General features: G+C 35.2%; 1 protein-coding gene across 1 annotated transcript in view; it reads right to left on the bottom strand.

Moving 5' to 3' along the window:
- The window catches only part of NEK10 (NIMA related kinase 10), a 90,623-nt gene that overhangs the window by 14,190 nt on the left and 52,778 nt on the right, over window positions 1-23,655 (bottom strand). The window contains 6 exon segments of the mRNA XM_063390851.1: window positions 2,199-2,310; window positions 5,402-5,500; window positions 8,070-8,234; window positions 8,335-8,378; window positions 16,170-16,256; window positions 16,343-16,511. Of these exon segments, the coding sequence (XP_063246921.1) occupies window positions 2,199-2,310; window positions 5,402-5,500; window positions 8,070-8,234; window positions 8,335-8,378; window positions 16,170-16,256; window positions 16,343-16,511 (676 nt within the window).

The following is a 23,655-nucleotide window of genomic DNA, read 5'->3' as shown; positions in this document are numbered from 1 at the left end:
GCAATCAGAAATCAAAAGACATTTCAGTACTTTTTAGATTAATGAAAAAGTGGTGAACACAATTATGAGCATCCTACCTTTTTCTCTCCAGAAACACTGAACACTGCAAGCTGCACTTAGTATAAAGTACTGAACTCTTCAGATGATCTGAACAAAATGGCACAAACTATACAGTTGTGTGAAGATAAACAGGAAAGTGTATTATCTTTAACCTATGAGAGAAGCAGCTGATGGCTCTGGTTTTTAAAACTGTGGCTTCAAATGAAATTGTTAGCCAAAATTCAAGTGGTATAATTCCCATCAGAGGAAACCAACACTTTCAAAACTTGAAAGTCAGTTCAGCTACTTGCTATATGAGCAATGATACTGACATTAAACTTAAAAACATCTAGTTTTGAAAATACCCACTGGTAACAGCTCTGACAGGAGCACTTCGTGTGCAGAAGAGAAATTTCAGTTATGCATTTCTGCAGCATGATAACACTTTTACAGTTACAGAAACTGAAGAATCTCTGCTCTTGGAAGACTTTTACCCCATCACTGATCAGTGGAGGATTTTTTTCCCAGTAATTCTTATTAGGTTTTCTAATTTGGCCTAGTTAAAAACATTATTTTAAAATTTTATTTCCAGAAATTGTACAACTTCATAACAACATTTGTTGTCAGAGTTTAATCTAATTCTGTTTCTCTGTTCACATGACCCAGTACATTTACAGTGTTGGTTTTGGTAAATCATGTAACATTTAGTTTACCAATTTGCCATCCTTCTAACTGCACTCTTTTTTTTGTTGCTTTCCATTAACAGAATATAACTGTTTCCTTCAAGGTAGAATGCCCAGAATTGCATTCAACATTTCAAAAATTTTCAATATACTATTATTTACTTTTTAAATAGATTATTTCTTCCTTTTCTACAGGTTTAAATCCAATAGTTTTGAAGCTAACAATTATACAGTTGATAACATTTACAAATAATTCCTTTTCTTTCTAAAAACCTGAAAATTAGGTTAATTCTATAATAAACATTTTCTTTTTCTTACCATATTTTTGGGCATCCTTTTCTGAAAACATCAACTCAATACACAATGAGCAGGTGTTACTTAGATATAATGTTATGGTGGAAGTACAGGAAGTTTTTCTGTAAATCCCAACTTGATTTGCAGGACAGCATGAAACTGACAGCTCAAAAAGAAGCATCTTTAACTACCTTTCTAATGTACTACCAATGTGCCACATTTCAGGAAGTTTTAGCGGCCCAGGTTAATTGTTACAAAACAAAGGAAGGATCCTGCATTTGAGGTCAGTCTCTTTTGTAGCAAACAACGACACAGAAGATTCCATTATTTAGTGGAAGTAGATGATAATCAAATTCAGTTACAGAGGAGAATTAGGTGAATGATAATAAGTCACCTTAGTCATCAAATTTCAGGCACAATAATATATCTAACAACTGCTTTATCATCAATTCATAAATGAAATATCTTAGCTTCAGTCTCCCACAGTATGCATATGCCAAGAAAGTAAAGTTCAAATCCGTTGCTGATGACAGTCCTCTCAGGAGATTTTTGAAGGAACATTTGGAAATTCTGATATTAGTCATTAGATCTTTTTCTGTTGAAGAGTTTCCAGCATGTCACTGGAAAATATGCAAGCACGCTTCTTCAGTCAGGCCATGCTTACAAATCTGCAGTAGTTTTAAATTGATGACACTAGAATGTTGCTGACACATTGTGCAACAACAGGACAAGGCATGTTATATCCAAGGTACTCTGGGACACTGCTTTCTTAGGATTAATGGTTTGAGTAGGAGTACAGAACAAAATATGAAAAATATTAAGGAACTATTAACATTAAGAAGAGCTTGCATAAATTAAGAGTTCACATGACCTCTAGTTACATTGCCCTTCCTCTGGTCTTTTTGAGCTCTGATGAGGTCTGCTTTTGTGGATGAGGAGCTAGCAGGTCCTTTCCATTTACAGAAAGAGTTCTCATGACAAGATACAAACTTGAAACCAACCTGCAGAAACTTCTTACTTAAGGAGAGATCTTATTTGCCACATATAGGATAGCTGGACAATATTCTAAAGATTTCCTTTCGAAAATGGACTCTTCTATTTCTGTGATACTAATATCAATAGCATGATTGAATGGAAAGAGAGACAAACCTGACCACAAGTAGTAAATGATGAATCAAATAATTTTTATTTCTGATTTCAGGTTACAAGGGTTGCCCTGCTGACTGAAGACGGACTTTTTGAATCTCTTGATGTTTCTCCTTTTTAAAGGAAAGCATTGCAAAGCTGGAGGAAGCTACATGAAACAAAGAAATACACTTTCACCATTCAGTTACACCTGCCATTCAGAAATGCTATTATTGAGGAATGTAGCTACACTGATGCCCTAAGCTTTGTCCAGTCTCTGTTTCAGGTCAGCCTTCCTAAGGCATCAACACTGCAAAAAGAAACATTGCTATCTAATGGCATGGTGATAAACAACAGTATAAGACTGGATTTAATGGGATATTATAATAAGGCTCCTTCATTTGCCCATTCTGTTAGGCTTGGTTTACCATGTAAATCAGGTCCTCTATTCTTGAAGGTAAACATCACTATTAGCCTAACACTGGTAATATCAGAATTGCCTCCCTGATCAAAGTGCTAGTATTTGGGACACTTTTCTACAGATGAAGCACACAGAACATTACTCTAGATTTCGTGTTGGCAATAATGAGTTGCTCCATCTGAAATTAAGGGAATATCAAGGTCAAACCTTCATTTAATATGCACAGAATGGCTTCTTTTAAGGTCCTTATGGGTCTTAATACAATTCTGAGCATCCTTTTTGCTCTAAGCTTCCTGAGGGAGGTAATTTACCTTTCACTTTTCTATAAAGTATAACTGATTTTATATACTTTCTCCTCCTGTAACTTTTTGGTTGAAAAAGAACACATCTTCCATCTATATTTACACAAAACAAAAACCCAAACAAAAACCCCACAAATCATACTCTATTGTATTTAAAGTCTTCAATAGAGAGTTCAAAGGATATCTTTTCCTTTAAAATAACTTCTATGCTCCAACAGTAAATGTACAGTTTCAGCTGTTGGTCACTGCAATGACACCAACCCAGTCTGACAACCATTCTATGGTAAGTTACTACTCTTTTTTTTTTTTTTTTTAATTATCTCTTATGCTGTTTCTTTATAGTTGTTTATACCTGCAGACACTGTTTGAAAAACTATGATTTTCTATACTAGTGTTTAATATACACTTTATAATAATTTCATTGATGTAAATTCATGAAGTGCCACTCCACTGAATTCAGGAAGCTTTTTGACTACCTAGGGAGGGGTTGACCACTAATGATTCACATTCAAACACTGACATAGTACACATTATAAAATGTTAATCCCACTGGAACAAACTACTGCTCTTAGACAGCTATAAATCCAGAATGGTTTTATTGGCCTCACGGGAGTCCTGATTTGCTCTGACAAACCAGGGATCAAAGTCACATGCTAAGCACAAAAGACTTCTCCAGACAGCTGCGGGCATGCAGGTTTTGGTTTGGTTTTTTTTTTTACAGACAGATACCACTCCTTTTTCATGCAGACAAGGCTTTACACGTATGCTTTAAGTCAGAAGTTGAATGTTCCTTAGCCTTTAAGAGAGTAAAAAAAAAATGATGCCTTAGGAAAGGCCGACAACATATTCTATGGATTACATACCACTGCAATGAATTGTGTGTAGTTAATGTGCCATGGGGATACTGGGATATTCTGAAGCAGAAATGGTAAAGAACAAGTCCAGTGCTTGAGAAACTTGGGAGTTGCCTTGGGCACTAGTGTCCAATTTTAGCTTTTGTTTTAATGAAATCACTTGTCAGATCAGTTAAAAAAATAATAATTAAAAAAAGCCAAGGATTTACATAATGCTTTTTAAAAAGCTTTCTCTTACATTGTTTTCCAGAGATCACTCTGATTCTTGTTCCCATGGAAACAGGGAAGGCTGCTGGCAGCCAAGAACTAACAGGCAAGAACTCTTTCTTGCAAACTTCAGTTTAGAACTGTCAGCTGGAATATGTAGCAGTTTGAGAAAACAGCTATATATTATAAAAAATACTCGACCTTAGATTTGTGAGAACATAAACAAGTGCAAGGGAGGCATTGGGAACACATGGAACAAGTACAGGTATGGATTCTGGCTTCTCTGAAATCAGAGAAAAGCTGATGCTACTGCTTCAGTGGTCAATTCTGAGCCAGTTTTTGAGCTGCTGCTAGTTCTAGGTTCTTCAGCATTCACATTACAATAACTCATATTAATTAGTAAGCCACTTGAGAAAACCTTCTTCAATAGAGAGGACAGGCTCAGCAATGAGCACCTTGGACATACTCCTAACATACCATGTAAAATTGAACTGCCTCATTTCTGCTGATAGGAGGATATAATTTCCAATTATTTTAAATAATTGTTTCCTTTGTGTTTGACAACTTAATTCTTGTATTACCTGTTTTGATAAGCTTGACAAGTAAAAAGAAAAAAAAAAAAAAAAGAGAGAGACATGTAAAGCACACCCAAGTTCAGTTATGTTATTCTGTTTCTAAACAAAATGAAATAAATTTGGCTGATCAATCTCAAAAGCCCTGAGGTGATAAACATCACATCCCAAATGTAAACATTTCATTTTGGAAAATAAAAAGCTGTTTATTTAAGAACAGGAATTTTTTCAAATATCTGCAAGGTAACCATCTGTCTGCAGAATAAAGAGGTTCCAATCACATTTTTAGGTGAGAGTTCAAGGTAGATTTTGTATCAGCTCAGTTCCAATTTTGCTTTGGAATCAGCATGAAGTAAATTCAGCTCTCTCTCACTATGAAACAGTTGAACTTAGTTTAAAACAAATTTAAATTTGAAAAATATCTGACATTTCAAAGTAGTTAACATTATCAGGATTTCATCTGCTGCACTAAAACTCCCAAGAGAGTATTACTATGTACTGATAATTAAAATATAACTTCAAAGTTATTTTGAAACTATTACTACAGAGGAAAGCATTTTATTAACTCTCCATGTCAGTATATGATATTGTCACCTTAAATAGTCATATTGCTGGTATGACAGAATGGTGTAAAAATACTTTACTGTACAATCCATTTTTCTGAGGCGAGCCACAGCTTTTTTTTTTATATGACTCAATTATTGCCATCCTCCACATACTAATATTCAAAGTCAGTCTTTATTTTAATGATATACTTTTAAAGCATCCTGCCATCTGCAAAAATGTCAAGTTCTGTTGTTTTTAAAGAACAGTAACTAAATTAGCAGCACTTTGCAGTAACATCAGTTTGACAACAGCAAATGACTAAAAAGTACCAAATGCCAGAAGCAACAGGAATGCATACTTGGGTGATGAAGATAATTTTGTGCAGCTGAATAAGAATCTGAACAGGGTCACTGATCTGACACACCTTCCTTTGTGATTCAGCAATTCCTGCCGAAGCCGTAGATGACAAGAGTAAAATCTGGAGGGCAGCTCATTTTGTTCCCTCAGTACATTAATAGCATACAGTGTTTAAAACTCGTACATGTAAATACTGAGTTGGAATGCCTGAGTTGTTTACCCAATAATGCTAGGAGTAAAAAAAGGATAACCTAAAACGTTGGAACAATGAGACAATGTAAGTGACAATGCGTTTCAAAAGAAAATCCCTTTCTCTGAATCACTAAATTATTCCATGAGGAAAACAGTATTAATGTGCCTTAACAATTGTTAAAATATTGTCACATTTATTCAAAAGAATAAATATACAAGAAACATAATTTTCTTAACTGTTTTTTTTACATTTAACACAATCTATTTTTTAATATATTTTGATGTTATGACATTTATTTTCATTCTACCCTGAGCATTATAATAATATGTCTGAGATGGACAATTTCAATGAGGTAAATCTATTGTTTAGGATTTTTAATCTTGTATATTAAAATCATACACATTGTCAGGCCCAGAGATTAAATAACAGCTTATCAGCAGACTTTCACTGTAAAACGCTTGGTGTACACTAAAGAACATTAGTTCACAAAATAATCTTTTCCAAGTTTTATTAGACCTGGAAGTTAAGCAAAGAGCTTTGGCCAAAGTAGTAATTTAGACATTCTAACATTCAGTCTCACAGAAACACCCCAAGGATCATCAAGTCTTATGTATAAATTTACAACCACTAAAATTTTCTTTCTTTTTTTTTTTTTTTCCCAGAATGACCTTATGTCAAGACTAAAAATTCTACTGAGAGGGGAATGAAACCCAAATACCAACACTATCTAGTCCACAGCAGACCAAGGCTTTTACCACTTTAACTGATGAATTTCTGTGCTGGGTAGTTTAATAAGAAGAAAGACATTCACAAATATTAGTGTCTAAAGACCATCCGGATCTGAACTGTGATCTCACAGACACAAAGTGATATAGAAAACATCCTTCTCTACCACAGGGAGATGCATTCCTAGTAGGATCAGGAAGAATCATCTATATTGTTGGGTTTTTTTGTTGCACTGCCTTTTGGCAGATGTCTTGAGAAAGTCAAGTGAAATTCAGTTTGACATATTTTCCCTAGGTCTTCTCTTAATAATCAGTAAGGGGAAAAGAAGCTTTGCCTTTCCTCGGAGTCACTTAAATAAGAATGTAAGTTGGTTCTGCTCAAGGTGACAGTGGAAGCCATGTTAGAATAATCTAAAATATACGCCACTAGAAGAAAAATTTTGATTTAGCTCTTTTTGCCTCATTTTCACCTCTCTACCAACTGTTTCAATACTGCTATGTTAAAGGCCCAAAAGTACCCAGTATGGTCTTGCTATTTTAGTGTTAAAATCTTCAGTTATGTCAGGACGCTCATAAAACCTTTACTTCTTTGACATGTTCCCATTTTCACTGCTCCCTGTTCTGTGGTATTTGTCTCCTCTTTCCCAGTCAATGGCTTGTATTACAAAGCAAGAGTAAATAAAGCAGGGACTTTTCTTTTGTAGGTCTTCAATTTTTTTTTTTCTTACTAGAAATATATTTAGAATGATAACAGCAAACAGCAATGACCATGTAGGACATAATCTGGATTTTCCTGTTATTCAACTTATGGAGCTTTTTCTCTTTTTAGTGTGACAGCAACAATATGACCTAAAAGTCTAGAAGGACCAGATTTAATGTCTACCTGTAGTATCTGTGTGCTTCAAAGACTTCAGGAGTTCCCATGAAGTCCATACACTCCAGATCACTCCAAGTTCCTTGTTAGGGTTTGTTTTTTAAAAAAATCCAGAAGTATAGCATTATTTTAAAGATGAGGGCACGTGTGTGAATAGGCTGCTGAAGACTTGACCAAAGCTTTTAAGACTTTTATACGAAAGGAAAACATCACTGGGAAAAGACAATGGATTTGCTAAAATTACTCACAGAACTGAAAATATCAACAAAAGCTAAAGTATTTTTCTGTAGATCATTATAGCTCGCAGACCTTATGTTTAAACTGTGTTGTTATTATATGGCAGCCTTTAGCAAACAGCACTGAAACTACTGAAGGTTGACATCAAATTTGTATTTGTACTGCATAATTAAAATTCTTAATACAGTTTTTATATTAAAAGCTGTAAAATGGAACTTAGTACAGACAACAAGCTTTTTTTTTTGTCAAGATCAGTATCTTAACTGATCAAAATATTTTCATTTCAAATATTACTTAACTCAGGCAATACGCATTCTGAAATCACAGCTTAGCAACTTATGACATGTGAAGCTTCTCAGTAAAAGGAAAAGTACTTCAAATGGATTCATCAATCATGATGTGTAAATACATGATCATTTGTAAGGGCTGTATGAAATATTCATTCTACAGGAGAAATTCCCATTGCATAAAGCAATGGGATTTAGCTGGGATAATTACAATTAACATAATATCTTACTGATTCACTATTGGAATTCATACTTCTAAGAAGCACCTTAATGATAATTCAGATAACATATTTGTATACGAAATGTAATTATCTCTTTTTCTAACATTTTAAAACACAATCATAAATAAAACTATGCTATTTTGTATTGCAAAGAGCTACAGCTGGTAGACTATGGAACTGCCATCTCATCATGAACAAACACTCAATTTTCTTAGTGTGGAACCTCTGGGTGAGTGAAGGTACTCTCAAAAGCAGATCAATAGGCATTAAAGAGGAAGAAATAAAAGAGGAAGCACTCTATAGGCAACAAGAGAATAATGTAATAATGTTCAAAACCTTGAAAATCGTTAGGTTTAATTTAAGTTAAACTTTGGATTTCTTGCAAGCACAAAATTACCTGATCGCAGTCTTGATCCAGAACTAACATAATCTCTATAATTACTAAAAAAAAAAAGAAGAAAAGTTTTAATTGTGTTTAGCATCAATGATTGTAATATAGAAAATATCCGTATTCCCTGACTCCTTCTCATGTTTCCTCTAAAGGAAATCTGTCCAAATTCAGTAGTTTACAACTGTGCATTTTTAAGTCACATAAAGGCTGGTTTAATCTGCATGTCCAAAAATATAATGACTTCTACTCAATAAAACTTTCTTTCCTTGGTCAATACTAATGAAGTAGGGGAAAAAATGGCATTACATCATCAGGATAGCAATATCTCAATGTCAGAAATACAGGTCTGCATGTTTCAATTCGAGATCCTTCTCTAAACTCTAGACAAATGCTTTCCCAGGCTGCAGATTTCACTAGCTGAGATAAGCAATAACAAATGGATACAGGAACCAGGGAACTGAAAGAACAAATGTGATGTCCCGATGGATGGCAGCCTGGATAACCCAAGTACAGCAAGAATTTGTATCTATTTCTGTGACAGTAGGGAAAACTACAGTTTCAAGGAGTAGTTACAAATTAAGACAAGGAAATAGTCTGGCTAATGATTGTGTGAGGGGCAGAGATTCGTATCGTAGTGGATTTCTGCAAAGAGAAAGAAAATGTGCTTGCTTCAACGTTCAGGCATGGGGAAGGTGTCGTTACTGACTGCAACAGGACTAAAGATGTAAGGCTAGGAAGCGATAAATGGGAGACTGGATTGGGGCTATGCTAAGAACCGTTCTGAAAGCAAAAATAAAACATTGCATTTGAATCCAACAGGGTCTGATGAGAAACACAGGAAAAGAATCAATGCCATCATTATAAATACCTAGCTGAGTTAAAGGTAAAGGCAGAGGCAGATAAGGCCAAGAGTGATTTTGAGAGTTTTTTCCAGATATGAAAGAAAAGCAGAAATGAAGAAACAACAGGATTTCTGAATAAGGTTGGTGCAAAAAGATCAGAAAAATTAATGATCAAGAATGTGTTTGATGCATTACTGAAGACACAGAAGAAAAAGGAAGACCAGTTATTGGTCTAACACATTCAGCTATATTCTATTCATTCTATTCAGCTACAAAACTGAATGCAAACATTGAAATAATTTATTGCATACTGCCAAAAAATGTGTAGAAGGAAAGCTAATGTTTGATGACATCTATTATTTATGCACTTGGAAATCATTGCCTTAAAGCAAATATTAGTCTTAAGCATTTGTCTTAAATCATTCCTGTAAAACCATTCTTTTGCTGGTAATTTGGATGGTAATTTGAGATCATCCTGATATCTCATTTTGATTGAGTGTATGTTTAATGAAAAGATAATTCTGCTAACAGAAATTCTGCATAGCAAGATTAAGTTATTCTTACAATTTTCCAATACAATTAATGTATTTTAATAAAAGGCCTGCATCTTTGTCTACATGAGATTTTTTTCCACACTAGTAGCATCACAAACATTATCACTAAACAAGAACAGAAGCATCTAATCACTCAAACAGCAGATAAGAAAAAAAAAGATTTTATGTTGAACAAACTAGTTTTCCCATTGTTGGTCTTGTTACAACTGTTATATTAGTTCTAGAGCAACTGTAGAGCAAATATATTTCTGAGAATCTTACATCTTTTCTGTTCAAACATACTTTTGTGTTGAACTCTGGAATATTTTCCCTACTTTTCTGAGATCTTCTGAATTAAAAAAAAATTCTGAAGGAGGCTTTCATCTGTCAAACAGATTCACTTTAAAACCAAAAGAAAAGATACATCTTTAGGCTAAGTTTGTCTCCCTAAAAAGGAGACACAGAGACAGAAAGAAATTGAAAGAAAAAGAAACATTTTAATCCTCACTGATTTACTTAGCAAAACAGATATCAAAATCCTGTGGTAGCTAGCAGAAAAGACTATTTGATTAGAGCAGCTGAATTACATAATAGCAAATAAACTAGGCCCTCACAGAAGCAAAAGTCCTTCAATTAACTTTGTTAATGAGACAGGAAAATAGAAAATGGAGTGCCCACTGCCTAGAAAATGAAGGAAATGAAAAATATTACTGTGCCTATTCAAGGAACAGATATATTACCTTCTTTGGGTGCAGACACAATAACACAAATACAAAAGTAGAATCTCTGAGTGAATGTGAGTCATGGTGCTTGGGGTAAGGATTTTGAGTTAAAAACTCAGACACTGTCACAAAAAATACCATAATATATTATGTGAATATATGCAAGAAAATCTGTAACAAAAGCCACCTGGCTAGAAAGCTATGTGTGAACACAGCTGTTTGCTAGAATTTTAGGAAAAACAGTCTCCCTTTTCAAGTATTCATATACAAAATTGAGTTTGAATTACTATCCCCTTTGGCTGTTCCAAATAAATGGTCTCTTATCAGTAAAGGAGTCATATCCAAATTTGCTTGATCAGTTTGATGACTCACCACATTTAACTTGCTAATCTGCAGTCTTATGAGTGTATTTACAAGTACATGATATTTCACACCAAAGAGTCTGTCTCACCACTCATTGTACACAGCAGAGATGCAATATTTTCTGATTCATATGCTAAAGTTAGGAAAATACTTATTAATGCTAAAAACAAAACCCCAAAGATTATGAACATCACTAAACAATAGTAAACACCCTTCAGGCCTATTTTTATTGCTTATTATTATGCTAGAGACCCACTGAGCAGCTAGATCTGTGAGAGGAATCTCATTATGTTACTCACTACGAAAACACAGAGAAATAATTTACTTAATAACTAAACACAAGGAGACTCAAACATGTAAAAATCAATGTAAGAAGCACACATGTACCCACACACTAAAGGAACATTAATGACTTTATTCACAATCCCTAGCCTTCTATGTATGAGCTATATGAACCATACACAGCCAGACAGGGAGTAAGAAACAGCACAGACGAGCAGGAAAGTTAACTCACATAAGTCCTGGAGCACATGGTGTATCCTAAAGTTCAGCTCAGGGTTACCTGGACAATATTTCCTTTTAGCATGGCTGCTCCTTGGACAAGGACAGGAAGAGCAAGGCGATATGTTTTGTTCAATTGCCTTCCAAGAGGGCGTTTTTCAGTTCAAGATTACCTCAGGGAAAATGAAACACAAACCATCCATCTCTTTCCTGTTTTGTGCCCACTCCTGTTAGAAAGTGAAAGACACGCAAAAGCTTTTCATTCTCATCAGCCTCCCTGTTCTGAACAGTTCTATGCAGATTCCTTGAGGACATTAAAAAAAGTATCAAATGGGGCATAAGTAATTTCTCTGACTGATAATTTGGTCTTTAGCAGCTGATGCAATTAGAGCAACTTCTAAGACTTTAACTTCTTAACACGCATCAACATTGGTAAAAATCATACAAATACATTTTAATGTGAAGTTTAGTGTTCTGCTCTTGCAGGCACCTAAACAGGAAATTTAGCTGGTAAGGAAAGAGCTGGTAAGATGATATGAGATCACACAAACCTGAGAAGATTGTGACTTTTGCTTAGGCTTTAACTTTCACTTAAATGGTATCTAAAAAACAAAACCTCTGAAATCCTTTCCAAGTTTGATCAGACTGACAGGAAAATTGAATCAAGATTTTGTATTAGCAGAGAACTTCAGTACTTCTCCTTGAATGAAATGGAAGCAAAGGGAGTGGTTTCTTGAATGACAGCTCAACGATCTTTTCAGGAGAAAGGTGAAATTACCTTTGTTTATTCAAAATACTCTTAGTAAGCTGCCCTTCAAATCACTGTAAACTGGAATGGAAAATTTCAATCAGGTTAATTAAGCTGTTTTGCAGAGCAAACAACTAAGTTTGTTATTTTCCGAGCAGTGATTCCATGCATAGAAACAAAAGCTGACATAAACATACTTCAAAATTAACTCAGGCATCATATAGGAAAACTGGGCTGATGTCTTAAATAAAATCCCATCAGCCTGAGGTCTCAAGAGAAATCTGAATCTTAGACAAATCAGGAAAAGCAAGCCTACAAAACACTAAGGTCTCCAAAGTTCTTCACAGACAGCCCATTGTGAAATGATAGGTTTCTTGGTGCAATAATAATTTTCAAGATATTCCCTAAACTTTCTCTTCACAATCTGAAACCAGAAAACCATATACAGCAGATGTCAGGCAATCTTATTCCAAAAACTTACCAAACTGTCTAGTCATCTTATCTAAAGCAGGAATGTCTTCTCAAGTCACCAAATCCATCAAATACAACTGACCTGAATGAAAAAAAATAAAAAGGCTCATCTCTGTGACCACAGAACTTTCTAGATATAAGGTAGCTGCCTGCAATGTAGCCCAAATTACAGGCTCCAGAAAACAAATGGCATTACTGAATGGAGGTTTATTTCATAATGTTTGTTGTTATGCTCAAAAGTAGTTAAATTTGGAGCTAAGCGATGACCTAAACTTGTGACCTAAGTGATGAGCAAAATCACCTGTTACTTAAAACATACAGAGTTCCTATTTAGAGAGTATCCCAGTTCTAGTAATCCCCAATTATTCAACTGGATATGAGCATTATCTGCACAAGGCTCAAGACCAGGCACTGTATAAACCAGTTGCATTTCTCAAAGAAAGATATAGGAGACCCTTTTAGAGTTACATCACTAGAATATTGTTCAGGCATATCTGTGCTATCTTCATTTGGTAACTTTGGTACTTTGAATGGTAACTTTGAATAGTATTGGGTTGCAGAAATTCAGGAAAGAAATCCTGGATATCAATGTCTTTGCTTATTGGTCACAAGATACATAAGTGCAGAGATTCCTCCAAATAGTGGATACATAAATGAAATTATGAGTAAGAGAAAAGCTTTTAAACAAGATACAGCAGCACAACAGGATTGTGTTTTGAGACTTGTTAATGTTTTGAAAAGGCTGAGCAATTCTGAAAAGAATCTATTGCATGCTACCTCTATATTGGGAGGAAGGTTAGGAGTACATAAAGCCCTTAGACCAGAGTTTTCTAATAGCATGTTTTAAACAGAATTGTCTTTCAATGTATTTAGGACACTGTCCTGATTGTGATGTAAATGAACATGATTAAGGGAAACAAAAAATATTGTCCAAAAGAGCCTTCCTAGACAAAAGTAAATTTTTCAACTCTCACCCAACTGGCACTCCAGCTCTACTAGAGTACTCTGCACTAAGACATATACGTATTTTCCTGCTACTTGGTTTTACCAACAGAAGTGAAGGTATGGTTACACTGTATACCAAATGCAAGTAAAACCCCTTTTATATGACTAAAGTAAAGTTGAGAACCTTGTAATTTTAAACTAAGAAAAAAAGAGCGACTAATAAACTGTTGCCATTCCATCATTCTTCACAGCTTTTTGACTCAGTATGTCCCTATCCTCTGTCATTCTTTATAATTTGAAATTATAATGACTTCAGGAAAAGAAAAATGCATCTGTCAGTGCTGCCTCTATGCTTCTGAAATGTGCAGAATCTTGTTCCTGTAGAATTAATCATTTCAAGTACCAAGAGTAACTATTCCAGAATCTGCACACCCTGCACTTGGCAATCTTGGGAGTTGTTAAAGGACCTGGTCTTGTAGAAATACATTGTCTATACATTCTATACTAAGAAGAATAATCCTTTTCTTAAAGCATAATTGAAAAACACTGAGTATGCAGAGTCGTTAAAAATATTATGACAGTATTGGACTATAAAAAATTTTACCCCTAGTACACTGACAAATCCATACCAGCTTCTGTGCTACTGAACAGCTCAGTGTATCACACCTTTTTGCAAAATACCACCCTAGTTTTAAATTAGAATGATCACGTTTTCTCTGAGAATGATGTGATGACAGCACAATTATACAAATCCTTTCACAATCCTCACCAATATACCTGAAACTAAAATTTTCATCTTCGTGTTAGCAGTTTCCAAGTTAGCTAGATCAGAGTTGGTCACATTTCCCCTGTAATGCTGGCATGCTTGACAAAACCATGGCTGATAATGCAAACTCTGTTAGCCACTTATTATTAATGAATGGAGCATATCTCAAGCAATACCCAATTATCCTGACCTTATAATTATTTTTTTAAAGCTATCTTTTCTTTACTCCTGGAAAGTAGAAACATTTGCCAGCATTAATTACAACTGATCTATAACACTGACTTCAACATGAAGTAGAAACTACAGCTGATCTAAGAATGTAAGACTGCAGAGTTATTTTCCTGAAAAAGCAATCCTTAAGCATCTATATAATAATTAGACTCTATGCCAGAAGAAAAATGGATAATGACTTCTAGAAATGCTGATTAAAGCTACTGGGACTGATAGGAACTGACTGGATCTTTCCACTTAAATTATTTAATTAAAATTATGGCATACAGCATGGTAATATTGAAATATTAGGAAAAGCTTATATTTTGTTAATTTCTAAATCTTAACAAAGAAAAATTAACTACAAGGAGATCATTACCACAAATGCTTTGGGTGTGGCAAGTTACAAACTACACAAAGGCTTCAAATTCCTGTGCACATTGGTGAACTAGCCCACTAGCCCATTACACTCCTGTGAGACACACAATGTATTATTCTTCACTATGGATACAAAATAGAACTTTGTCCCTGGAAACTGTTTTTTTTTAGGGCTTCAGTGTATGCAACACCTTCCCACAGTCATTCAAGGCTTCCCTGTATCCTGCAGCCTGCTCCTGTTACTCTCTTAGCAGAGGAAAATGACTACAAAAAGTGCTTTTTGAAATAATTATTTTTTAAGAAGACATTTACAATAATCTCAGGGCTGGCTAGCCACAGGTCCTCCAGCCTTCAAAATGGCAGGCTATCCAGTTACAATTAGCAAATCATTTTAAAGGGTGTTAAGTAGAATTACCAAACCATTTATTTGTCCTGCACTAATGGCTAGACATTTCAGTAAAAACGGGTCATATTTCTTCAGTACCTGGGACAAAATTTTAAATAAAATCCAGCTACTAAATAGGATTATAAACAAATAAATTAATGTTATTCTACATTTTTGAAGCCTGGGATGCAGCAATAATGTTTTCTAATCTTCAGACAGCTACATTCCCTTTACCTTTTAAAAGTACATCTAAATCATTCCCATATTTTATGAATGCAAATCTTAAATTTTGCTTAACTCTGATATTCATCTTTTTTTCTTTCTAGTATAAAGTGGACTTTGATTTTCTCTAATCAGAATCCCATTGCATTCAATAGGTAGATCAAAATATAGCAAGCAAACTCATAGTGGTTAGAGCTAGGTTTTTTTCATTTTTTTAAAAATTTTCAAATTGGAAATATAATCCCTAAAAACTGTTACTTAAGATAACACCCAACACAGCTGGTGCTTTCCAATTTGATTACCATAAATAACCATAAGCAGAATTACTGCTGTGCTTTGTCACATAATTCTGTCCAAATTAAAATCTACACATTCCTTCAGTTCCATTCAGTCAATTCTTCCAGACAGCTAAAGCTTGCCTCTTTCAACTTTCTTTTTCACACTCCTCCATCTGTTTCTTATCAATATTAGTCATCTTATGCTTAAATTTCAAACCACCTTCTTTCTCAATGAGCCAAATAATATTTCAGTTTTCATAGTTGCTACTGCAAAATAGGACAAGCTACACAAAGTGCTGGTGACACCAAAGGTATTAAACTGGACATGGCTGTCACAGAGGCACAATTATTTTCTTTACTTAGGTAACAACAGATTGTGAACTTGCAACAAATAGTGAAATACTCTCTTATATTGGACTAAACAACTGCTTTACTGTTAGAAAGTGGTGCACACACTTCATTCTTGAAGAATCTTACCCATTGCAGACTGTGTCAAATTACTTAAACTGGAGCCGCTTGAATTGTCCACTATGTCTGTGCCATTGGCTAATTCAGAGAAAATAACTGCACACAAAAATGAAAACAAAGAATATTTTAACCCACCTCTGACCAGCATGATGGCAGCTGATGCTTCTTTTGCTAATGTCTACCTTTCTCCATAGTCCTAGCTAGCAGGATTGCTTTATATGTTCTTTCCTCATCTTTTCCATGTGCAGACTGACAACTCTCAACTGGAAGGTCAGTATTTTCTGAAAACTCACTTTTGCAACTGGCTGCTCCACTGCTGCTACTATGCAGACTCAACTTCTCATCATTTTTCTGACAAGAAGGAACAAAAAGGCAATGTTAGATATTGTCCTTTTCCAACACTCACTAGAAAATCCAAACATTGAAGTGTCACTTGTGTATAGACACATGAAACTAGACTTAGCTGTTAGTCCAGGACTGCACAGTACCTGGTTCAGTTACTGATTCTAAATTTAGAGCAAGACTTTTAAACTCTTAAACTAAACAAATTATTTCTATCCTTTACATATAAGGCTTTGTTCTTGATGACAGCCTTTTCACAACAAGCACTGAAAGTGAGAAAAATGAAACAAAAGACAGAGAAGAAGTGAATACTGAACAAAGGAAAAATAACAGATTGGACGAAGGTAGTAGGTTCCAATGGACAAGCATTGGTAGATTTGCTCTCTTCCATGGTAGATAACAAAGAGCAGTCCAATTCTGGACAATGCAAAACCTGCATAACTGTCACGTTATGTAGTAAAATATGAAGTGAACTTGATATGATGTTGTTATGGTTTGACACTGGCCCAATGCCAGGGACCCACGAGAGTCGCTCGCTCACCCTCCCCTGCCACAGCTGGGTAAAGGAGGGAAAAGGAATAAAAAAATTAACAAAGGCTTCGTGAGTGAGATAAGGACCAGGAAAAATATTTCAAGGGCAAAAGAGGCTCAACTTTAGTTGCAAAGTGAAATTTATTTCAGTTCTCCATGAACTTGTGTGGCGTGGGAGAAGACTCAGACTCAACTGGGACACTGAGACTGAAATGACCAAATGTTACTGGCATTACCAAAGGAGAGCAAGGAAAATCAAAACAAGGAACACAAATTCTTTGCTTGTACCATTTAAGTGTCACATCTTGTTCATAGCACAGGGTTCTTTAATGCATGTAAAATTCTGCCTCTGTGGATGTTTATAGTTTTTTCTGGAATGAATAGAAATCTCCTGTCCCTGCTATTGCTTCTATTTTAATGCAACATATTTTGAAGTAAGACTTTTTACGGTCTCCTATTGTTCTAAATATTATTTCTGTTATTTCTGTTGTGTGTAAATAAATTCATGTTTCTTTTTACTCCAACTTGTCAGAGTAAAGCATGATAAAGGAGATAAATTATATAAATACATCAGATTAAAAAAAATTAGTATCTTTAATATTTAAGTAGTTCCAGGAGCTAATACATTCCTAAATACTTACAATTCTTACCAAGTCTGCATAAGACAATTTGTCCTGTATCTAAGACAACATTCTTTCAAAATTTTTTCCATGAAGTATTTTGACTTTATTAGGATACAGCAGAGTGAATGAAACTTTCTCCTCAGAAATTTCACTACATCCCTGAGCACTGACAATATATACCATTGTCTGCATAATGGTCTGCTTCAACTACTTCCCCATCCTTTGTTCTAGTCCCAAATCTTTTACAAGCCAAGGGATGGCTTGTCAAGGTTTTCTCTTTAAATTCAGGTGGGAAAAGGTCATTCTATACTTCAGTACTGGACTAAGGTGCCGAGGTCATTTTACGGGTTAGAGTCTCTAAAGGGTCTTACAACATTTTAGTATCTAAGCAGAGTGGTTTATTTACAAAGCATGTATTTGAAGGTGCGGGAGTTCTAAGAGCAGTCTTACAATACGATCAATTATAAACATAAACAAGCAAAGTTTAAATAAAACAACTACAAATAAAACAACTAAAGCATAGAAATCTTAACACACAAAACTCTAATGAAACAGCAAACAAAGCATAGAATTCTTAACAAGCAAAACTCTAGTAAGACTATAAGCAAAGCACATATCTGACATTACAGCCTCTAGGTAAATCAGCCTCCCATCTGACCCCAAGCAGGATTTTCCAACCGTGGGGTCACAATAACAGAAAGGGAGCACAAGATCACAGATCCCAGACAGGGGTCCCGGCCGCAGGGATCACAGTGGCAGTGGGGGGGTCCCCAACTCGGCAGAGTTCCCGAAAGCAGGGTCGCAGGGACAAGGAGGGGTCCCGGGGTCCCAAACCCTTGCAGTTCCCGGTTGCAGAGACAGGAAGGAGGCCCCGGGGTCCTGAACCCTCTCAGACTCCCCAGCAGCCCCGAACAGAGTCCCGGGGCAAACGCCGCAGGGGAAAAGGGAAGGGACGGGATCGCAGGGACAAGGAGGGGTCCCGGGGTCCCGAACCCTCGCAGGGGGAAGGGACAGGACCCCAGGGCCCAGACCCCAGGCTACAATAGATGATACCTTTAGAATCCCATCTGGCTCCCTGGCAAGGCTCCTTCCTCAGGCTGCAGGAGGTGGAGGTTGGATCGATAGATCGAATTGATCAATCAATCGATCCACTGACCGACTGACACAGAGGCTTTTTATCCCAAATTGCAAAATGCATATTCATATTTTTTATCTACACACTAACTAATCTAGGTACAATTCTAAAGTTTGTAAAACTACGAAAATCAGTATCAAAACCTACGCACATAGCATATCTATTAACGCAAAACTCTATCTTACTAGCATAAGGTTCTACCTTGTTGTACATAAAATTCATTCTAAAAATTATAAACAGTACTCTACTCTATTTTTGTTGTGTCTATACTCTATCACTAGGCCTGAAGCTGGGTCCTTCTACACTGACAACTAGGACTTAGGGCATGTAAAACTTAAAGCTGAGGGTTAGATTTCTACTTTATGCATTTAAAGCTTTTATATATTCTAATTTTTCTAAAGGTTTTAATTCTATCTCTGTACTTCTCACTCTCTGCGGAGGATCCATGGAAACATGGACTCCAACACTAAGGCTATGTCCAAGATGCCACAATAGCAGTGACTGCAGTGGAGCATGGCATGAAAACCACTAATGATGACTCTTGAACTGCCTTTAAGGGAGCATTCCAATCCTGGCACACTTGAACCCACTTCTTGTGCCCTGAACAGTCAGTGCACAGTTACTGAAGAGAAGCAGTTCACCTGCTCCACATCAAAGGAATCAAAGCAAAAAGAGAGAAGGGTCAAGCTGCATGGACATTTCAAACTTAAATCTCCTTTCAACATTTTCAATATTGAACCTCATACTCAAAAGACTAATTGTTAACAATAACTCATAAATCAGGCAAAGCTGAGGCGGGGGGGAAAAAGAACAAAAATCCAGCTGATACCAACTGGTGACAGATGTCACTGTCCATCAAGAAAGGAAACCTGCTTGAAATGTTTGAACGGAAAAGACCTCACTCTAAAAATAATTGACAGACCGACTACAGAAGCTGTTCAAAGATCAGTGGAACATATCCTAAAGTGTTAAAGCAGTTATATAAACTGTAAAGCTATAACCTTTCTATAAAAAAATGTGGTCCATTTACATAATACTTGCATATAAAAAACTATAGTATGTCATTAATAATCTGAGAATAATAAATAAATTTGCTATGATATACTTTACTCCACCTAGAAAATAACTAATAATTTTAAAAAGCAATATTATGTACTGCTTTTTCTCTTTTGAGTAGGACACTGGCTGATTTAGAAGACCAAAAGTACCCTGACTAGAAGAGAATGGGATGTAAGTTCAGTGTCACTTTTACTCACCATAGGAGAGGGACCAAAATGACTTACATAACGATATAAAGAACATAATTTTGTGAGAAGATTATGGAGAAAAGTATTCTTCAATGCATTCAGTGCATAAAATATTTTCTTAAAACAGATGTGTGTGTGTATGCAGCAATGGTTTTGGTGTTGGTTAAAGCAATGAGTATGCTTGGGTTTAAAACATTTAGCATGCAACAGATCATTAATATTTCAGAAACATAGTCCCATAATTATGTTAGGCTAGAACATTAAAATATTTTTATTGAAATTATCACTAAAATTTGTTAAATTTTTATATAAAAATGTGGGTGATCATGACTGTGCACTGCTGCATACATATCCCTTTGGAAATCAGTGAGGACTCAGGAATGTCATGAAGATTTAGCATTCCACAAACTGTTTCCTTATTTCTTACCTTTCACTCCATTGTGACACCATTCTTCTCTGCTATTTATGTAGCAGGTACTAGAATTTATGTCTAACTTTTAAAAATGTCGGTGTGATAAAAAAAGAACTTTTTTACCTTTATACTACTTATTGTTTGAAACAATAATTTGCAGATGCCTTGAAGTCTCAGAGAGACTTCTTTCAGATAAGGAGAAAGACAGATGTTTATGTTTTGAAGAAATCTATGAAACTGGAATATTCAAAATATTCCAAACATTGAAAAAAGAATTAGGTTGATATTTATTCATTTGAACTGTGCTCATACCCACACTTCATTCTAGAGTCCAGTATTTTACAAATCTCTCTGGAGGCTCAGAGATTTGATACAGTTTATTTTCACATTTTCCTTATAAACTACTGCCTCAGTTTCCCTGTTCATCTGATTGATTCTTGAAACAAATTCCACCTTCTTGTATAAAAACATAACAGTTGAAAAGGAAAGCTAAGTGGAAAAGTCTTCCTACAAAAAATGTTCAAATTATGAACCAATTAACTTTTTTTTTCCAGCATTCATCTACATTCATTACTGAGCAAAAGCACCTTTGGAAATGTGTGTCCCTGCCATGAAGAAAACTTCTGTCTTCGTTCATATCCTGTATACTTGCACTGTCTATCTCTTCATTGGTAACTATCAAGACTGTAAAATCGAGATATACTTTGTTTTTGGAAAAGTGAAACCTGAATTGTTTCAGGTTTTAACTTCCAAAAGGAATCTAAAAGTCTTTAGAAAAAAAAAATAGGTTTAAATAAAATAAAGATACTGATCTTTTATTTATCTCTGTTTTGTCATACTGCTGTCTAGAAGAATTAACTTTTCTGTCTTCATGAAATATAGAGCTCTCTAGTGGCATTTGTAAAGAGTGTTTAATTAATCTTCTTTATTAGAGACATTTACAATTACAGCATTATACTAGTCAATTGAATTTCTATTAAAAAAAAAAAGACAACCTATTTCCGCTGAGAAACTACCAATAAAATAAGTAATAACTGACATGAAATAGGCAGGGGAAAAAAACAGGCTAGACAAATACATATTTTTCAGTAAGAGGGTAACAGCTTCTCTGCATTAGGAACAAGAAGTAGATGTTACCTGTGTGGGTTTTAGCAAGGCTTTCGACAATGTTTTTTATGACATCTTGCAAGAAAGCTAGGGAAGTGTGAGCTAGACAAAATCACAACCATTTGGCTGAATAACCGACCATAAAAATGGTACTCACCTTGGTAACTGCTTTGAGTCTTTGCTGAACCAAAAATGGGTAGTGAGCACAATTTTATCAGGCTCCTTTTTGACCTTGTTCCAAAACCACTCAATGTTGTCACTGAATTACAACGATAATCTGCATAATGGATAGACAGAGTGCCTATTAACAGTGCCTGGACTGCAATACATTCACCTCGTCCATCATACTGCAGCACATACATCATACACAGAGCTGTGCCAATGGAAGTGACAGCTGGTGTCAAAGGAAGAGTTGAGAAACTGGACAAACTGAAAGAACGGATGAAGTTTAAAATGAAAAGTTCTCTGAGCAAGGAGAAACAACCATACAAATGCACAGACTAGCGAAGGACTAGTGACTAGCTCTGCACCAAAAGATATGGAGATTTTGCTGGATCAGAAACAGAATATGATGCTACAATATCATGCTGTTATGAAAAAGTAGACATCATACTGATCCCAGTATATAAACAAAGAGAATAATTCTGCAGATTTTTTTATGCTTTCTACTTGGTACCAAGAAGATTCTCAATTGGAGTAATTAGGTCCAGTTTTGAACATTACACTTAAAATCATGTCAATCTTACTTTTTATATCATGTTCTGTAGACCTCTGATTATTCTCATTTCTTTCCTTCTCTGTCTCCATGTTTTTTATTATCCAGCTCAAATTAAATAAAAAAGAAAAAAAAAGGGGGGGAAAGGATGCAACATAAGAGAAAACCCATAACTTTTACATATTTCCACTGCGGGGAGGAAATTTTCAGTAATTAAGTGTTTAACTATTGAATCTATCTGGGATCCTGCAGAGAGAAGTATGTGTTCATACTCTATGTATCAGGTTTTAACGTACTTAACAAACAGCTTTTGGGGATATTCTGGACTCAGTGCTATCAGAGCCCTTATATGACATTGAAGATTGGGTCTGAAAATTTCAAGCATCACATACATCCCATACATGCACAGGCATATGTCAATCTAATATCCCCTAGAAAGCAGACATACTTCAAGTATAAACCCTTTCAAGCAAAGACAAAAATTTTCTGCAAGCATCTACAGACTAACTTCCATCTTCATATGGAAAAAAAAAAAGACTCAATCAGACATATGACTGCTGGCTGCAAAGACAGTTTTTGTATTTCTGCTGTTTCCAAACTGTTCCTATAACGTGGCATTTTTAAGGCTGACTGGTCAAATACCTGTCAGAAGTGACAGGTAACTCTAAGGCCTGGAAATGGACAAGATAATCTTTGACAACTCTTCCTCCCTTACATTCTGAATTCTATTGAAAAGCTTTGATGCACTAACAAATTAAACATTCAGCAACTCTTAAAAAAACTATACCTTCAAAACAGTTTTTGCATTGTCACTTTATTCTCCAAACCGAAATAGTATAAATGTAAAAAGGTTTGTTTCTTTTTATCACACCAAAATGTTTAAAATTTAGACATATATTCTAAGACCTGCTACATAAACAGCAGAAGAGAATGGTGTCACAATGCAGTGAAAGGTAGAAGAATAAGGAAACAATTTGTGGAATGGTAAGTCTTCATGACATTCCTGAGTCCTCACTGATTTCCAAAGGGGCATGTATGCAGCAGTGCACAGTCACAAACATCCACACTTTTATATAAAAATTTAACAAATTTTAGTGATAATTTCAATAAAAACATTTTAATATTGTAGCCTAACATAATTACTGGACTATATTTCTGAAATATTAAAAACTTGTGGCATGCTAAGTGTTTTAAACCCAAGCAAACTCATTGCTTTAACCAATACTAAAACAATTGCTGCACACACACACTTTTTTTTAAGAAAGAGAATATTTTATGCACCGAGTGACACAAAATCTATTCTAAACACAAAGGAAGAGGAAATTAAAATGAACATTAATCCAATCTTTATGTCTTTTTCTGAGTTAACAAAAAACCTTGATT

Source organism: Prinia subflava, chromosome 1, assembly GCF_021018805.1.
Source record: "Prinia subflava isolate CZ2003 ecotype Zambia chromosome 1, Cam_Psub_1.2, whole genome shotgun sequence".
Lineage (NCBI taxonomy): Eukaryota > Metazoa > Chordata > Aves > Passeriformes > Cisticolidae > Prinia > Prinia subflava.
This window is presented reverse-complemented; position numbering and strand designations above follow the sequence as displayed.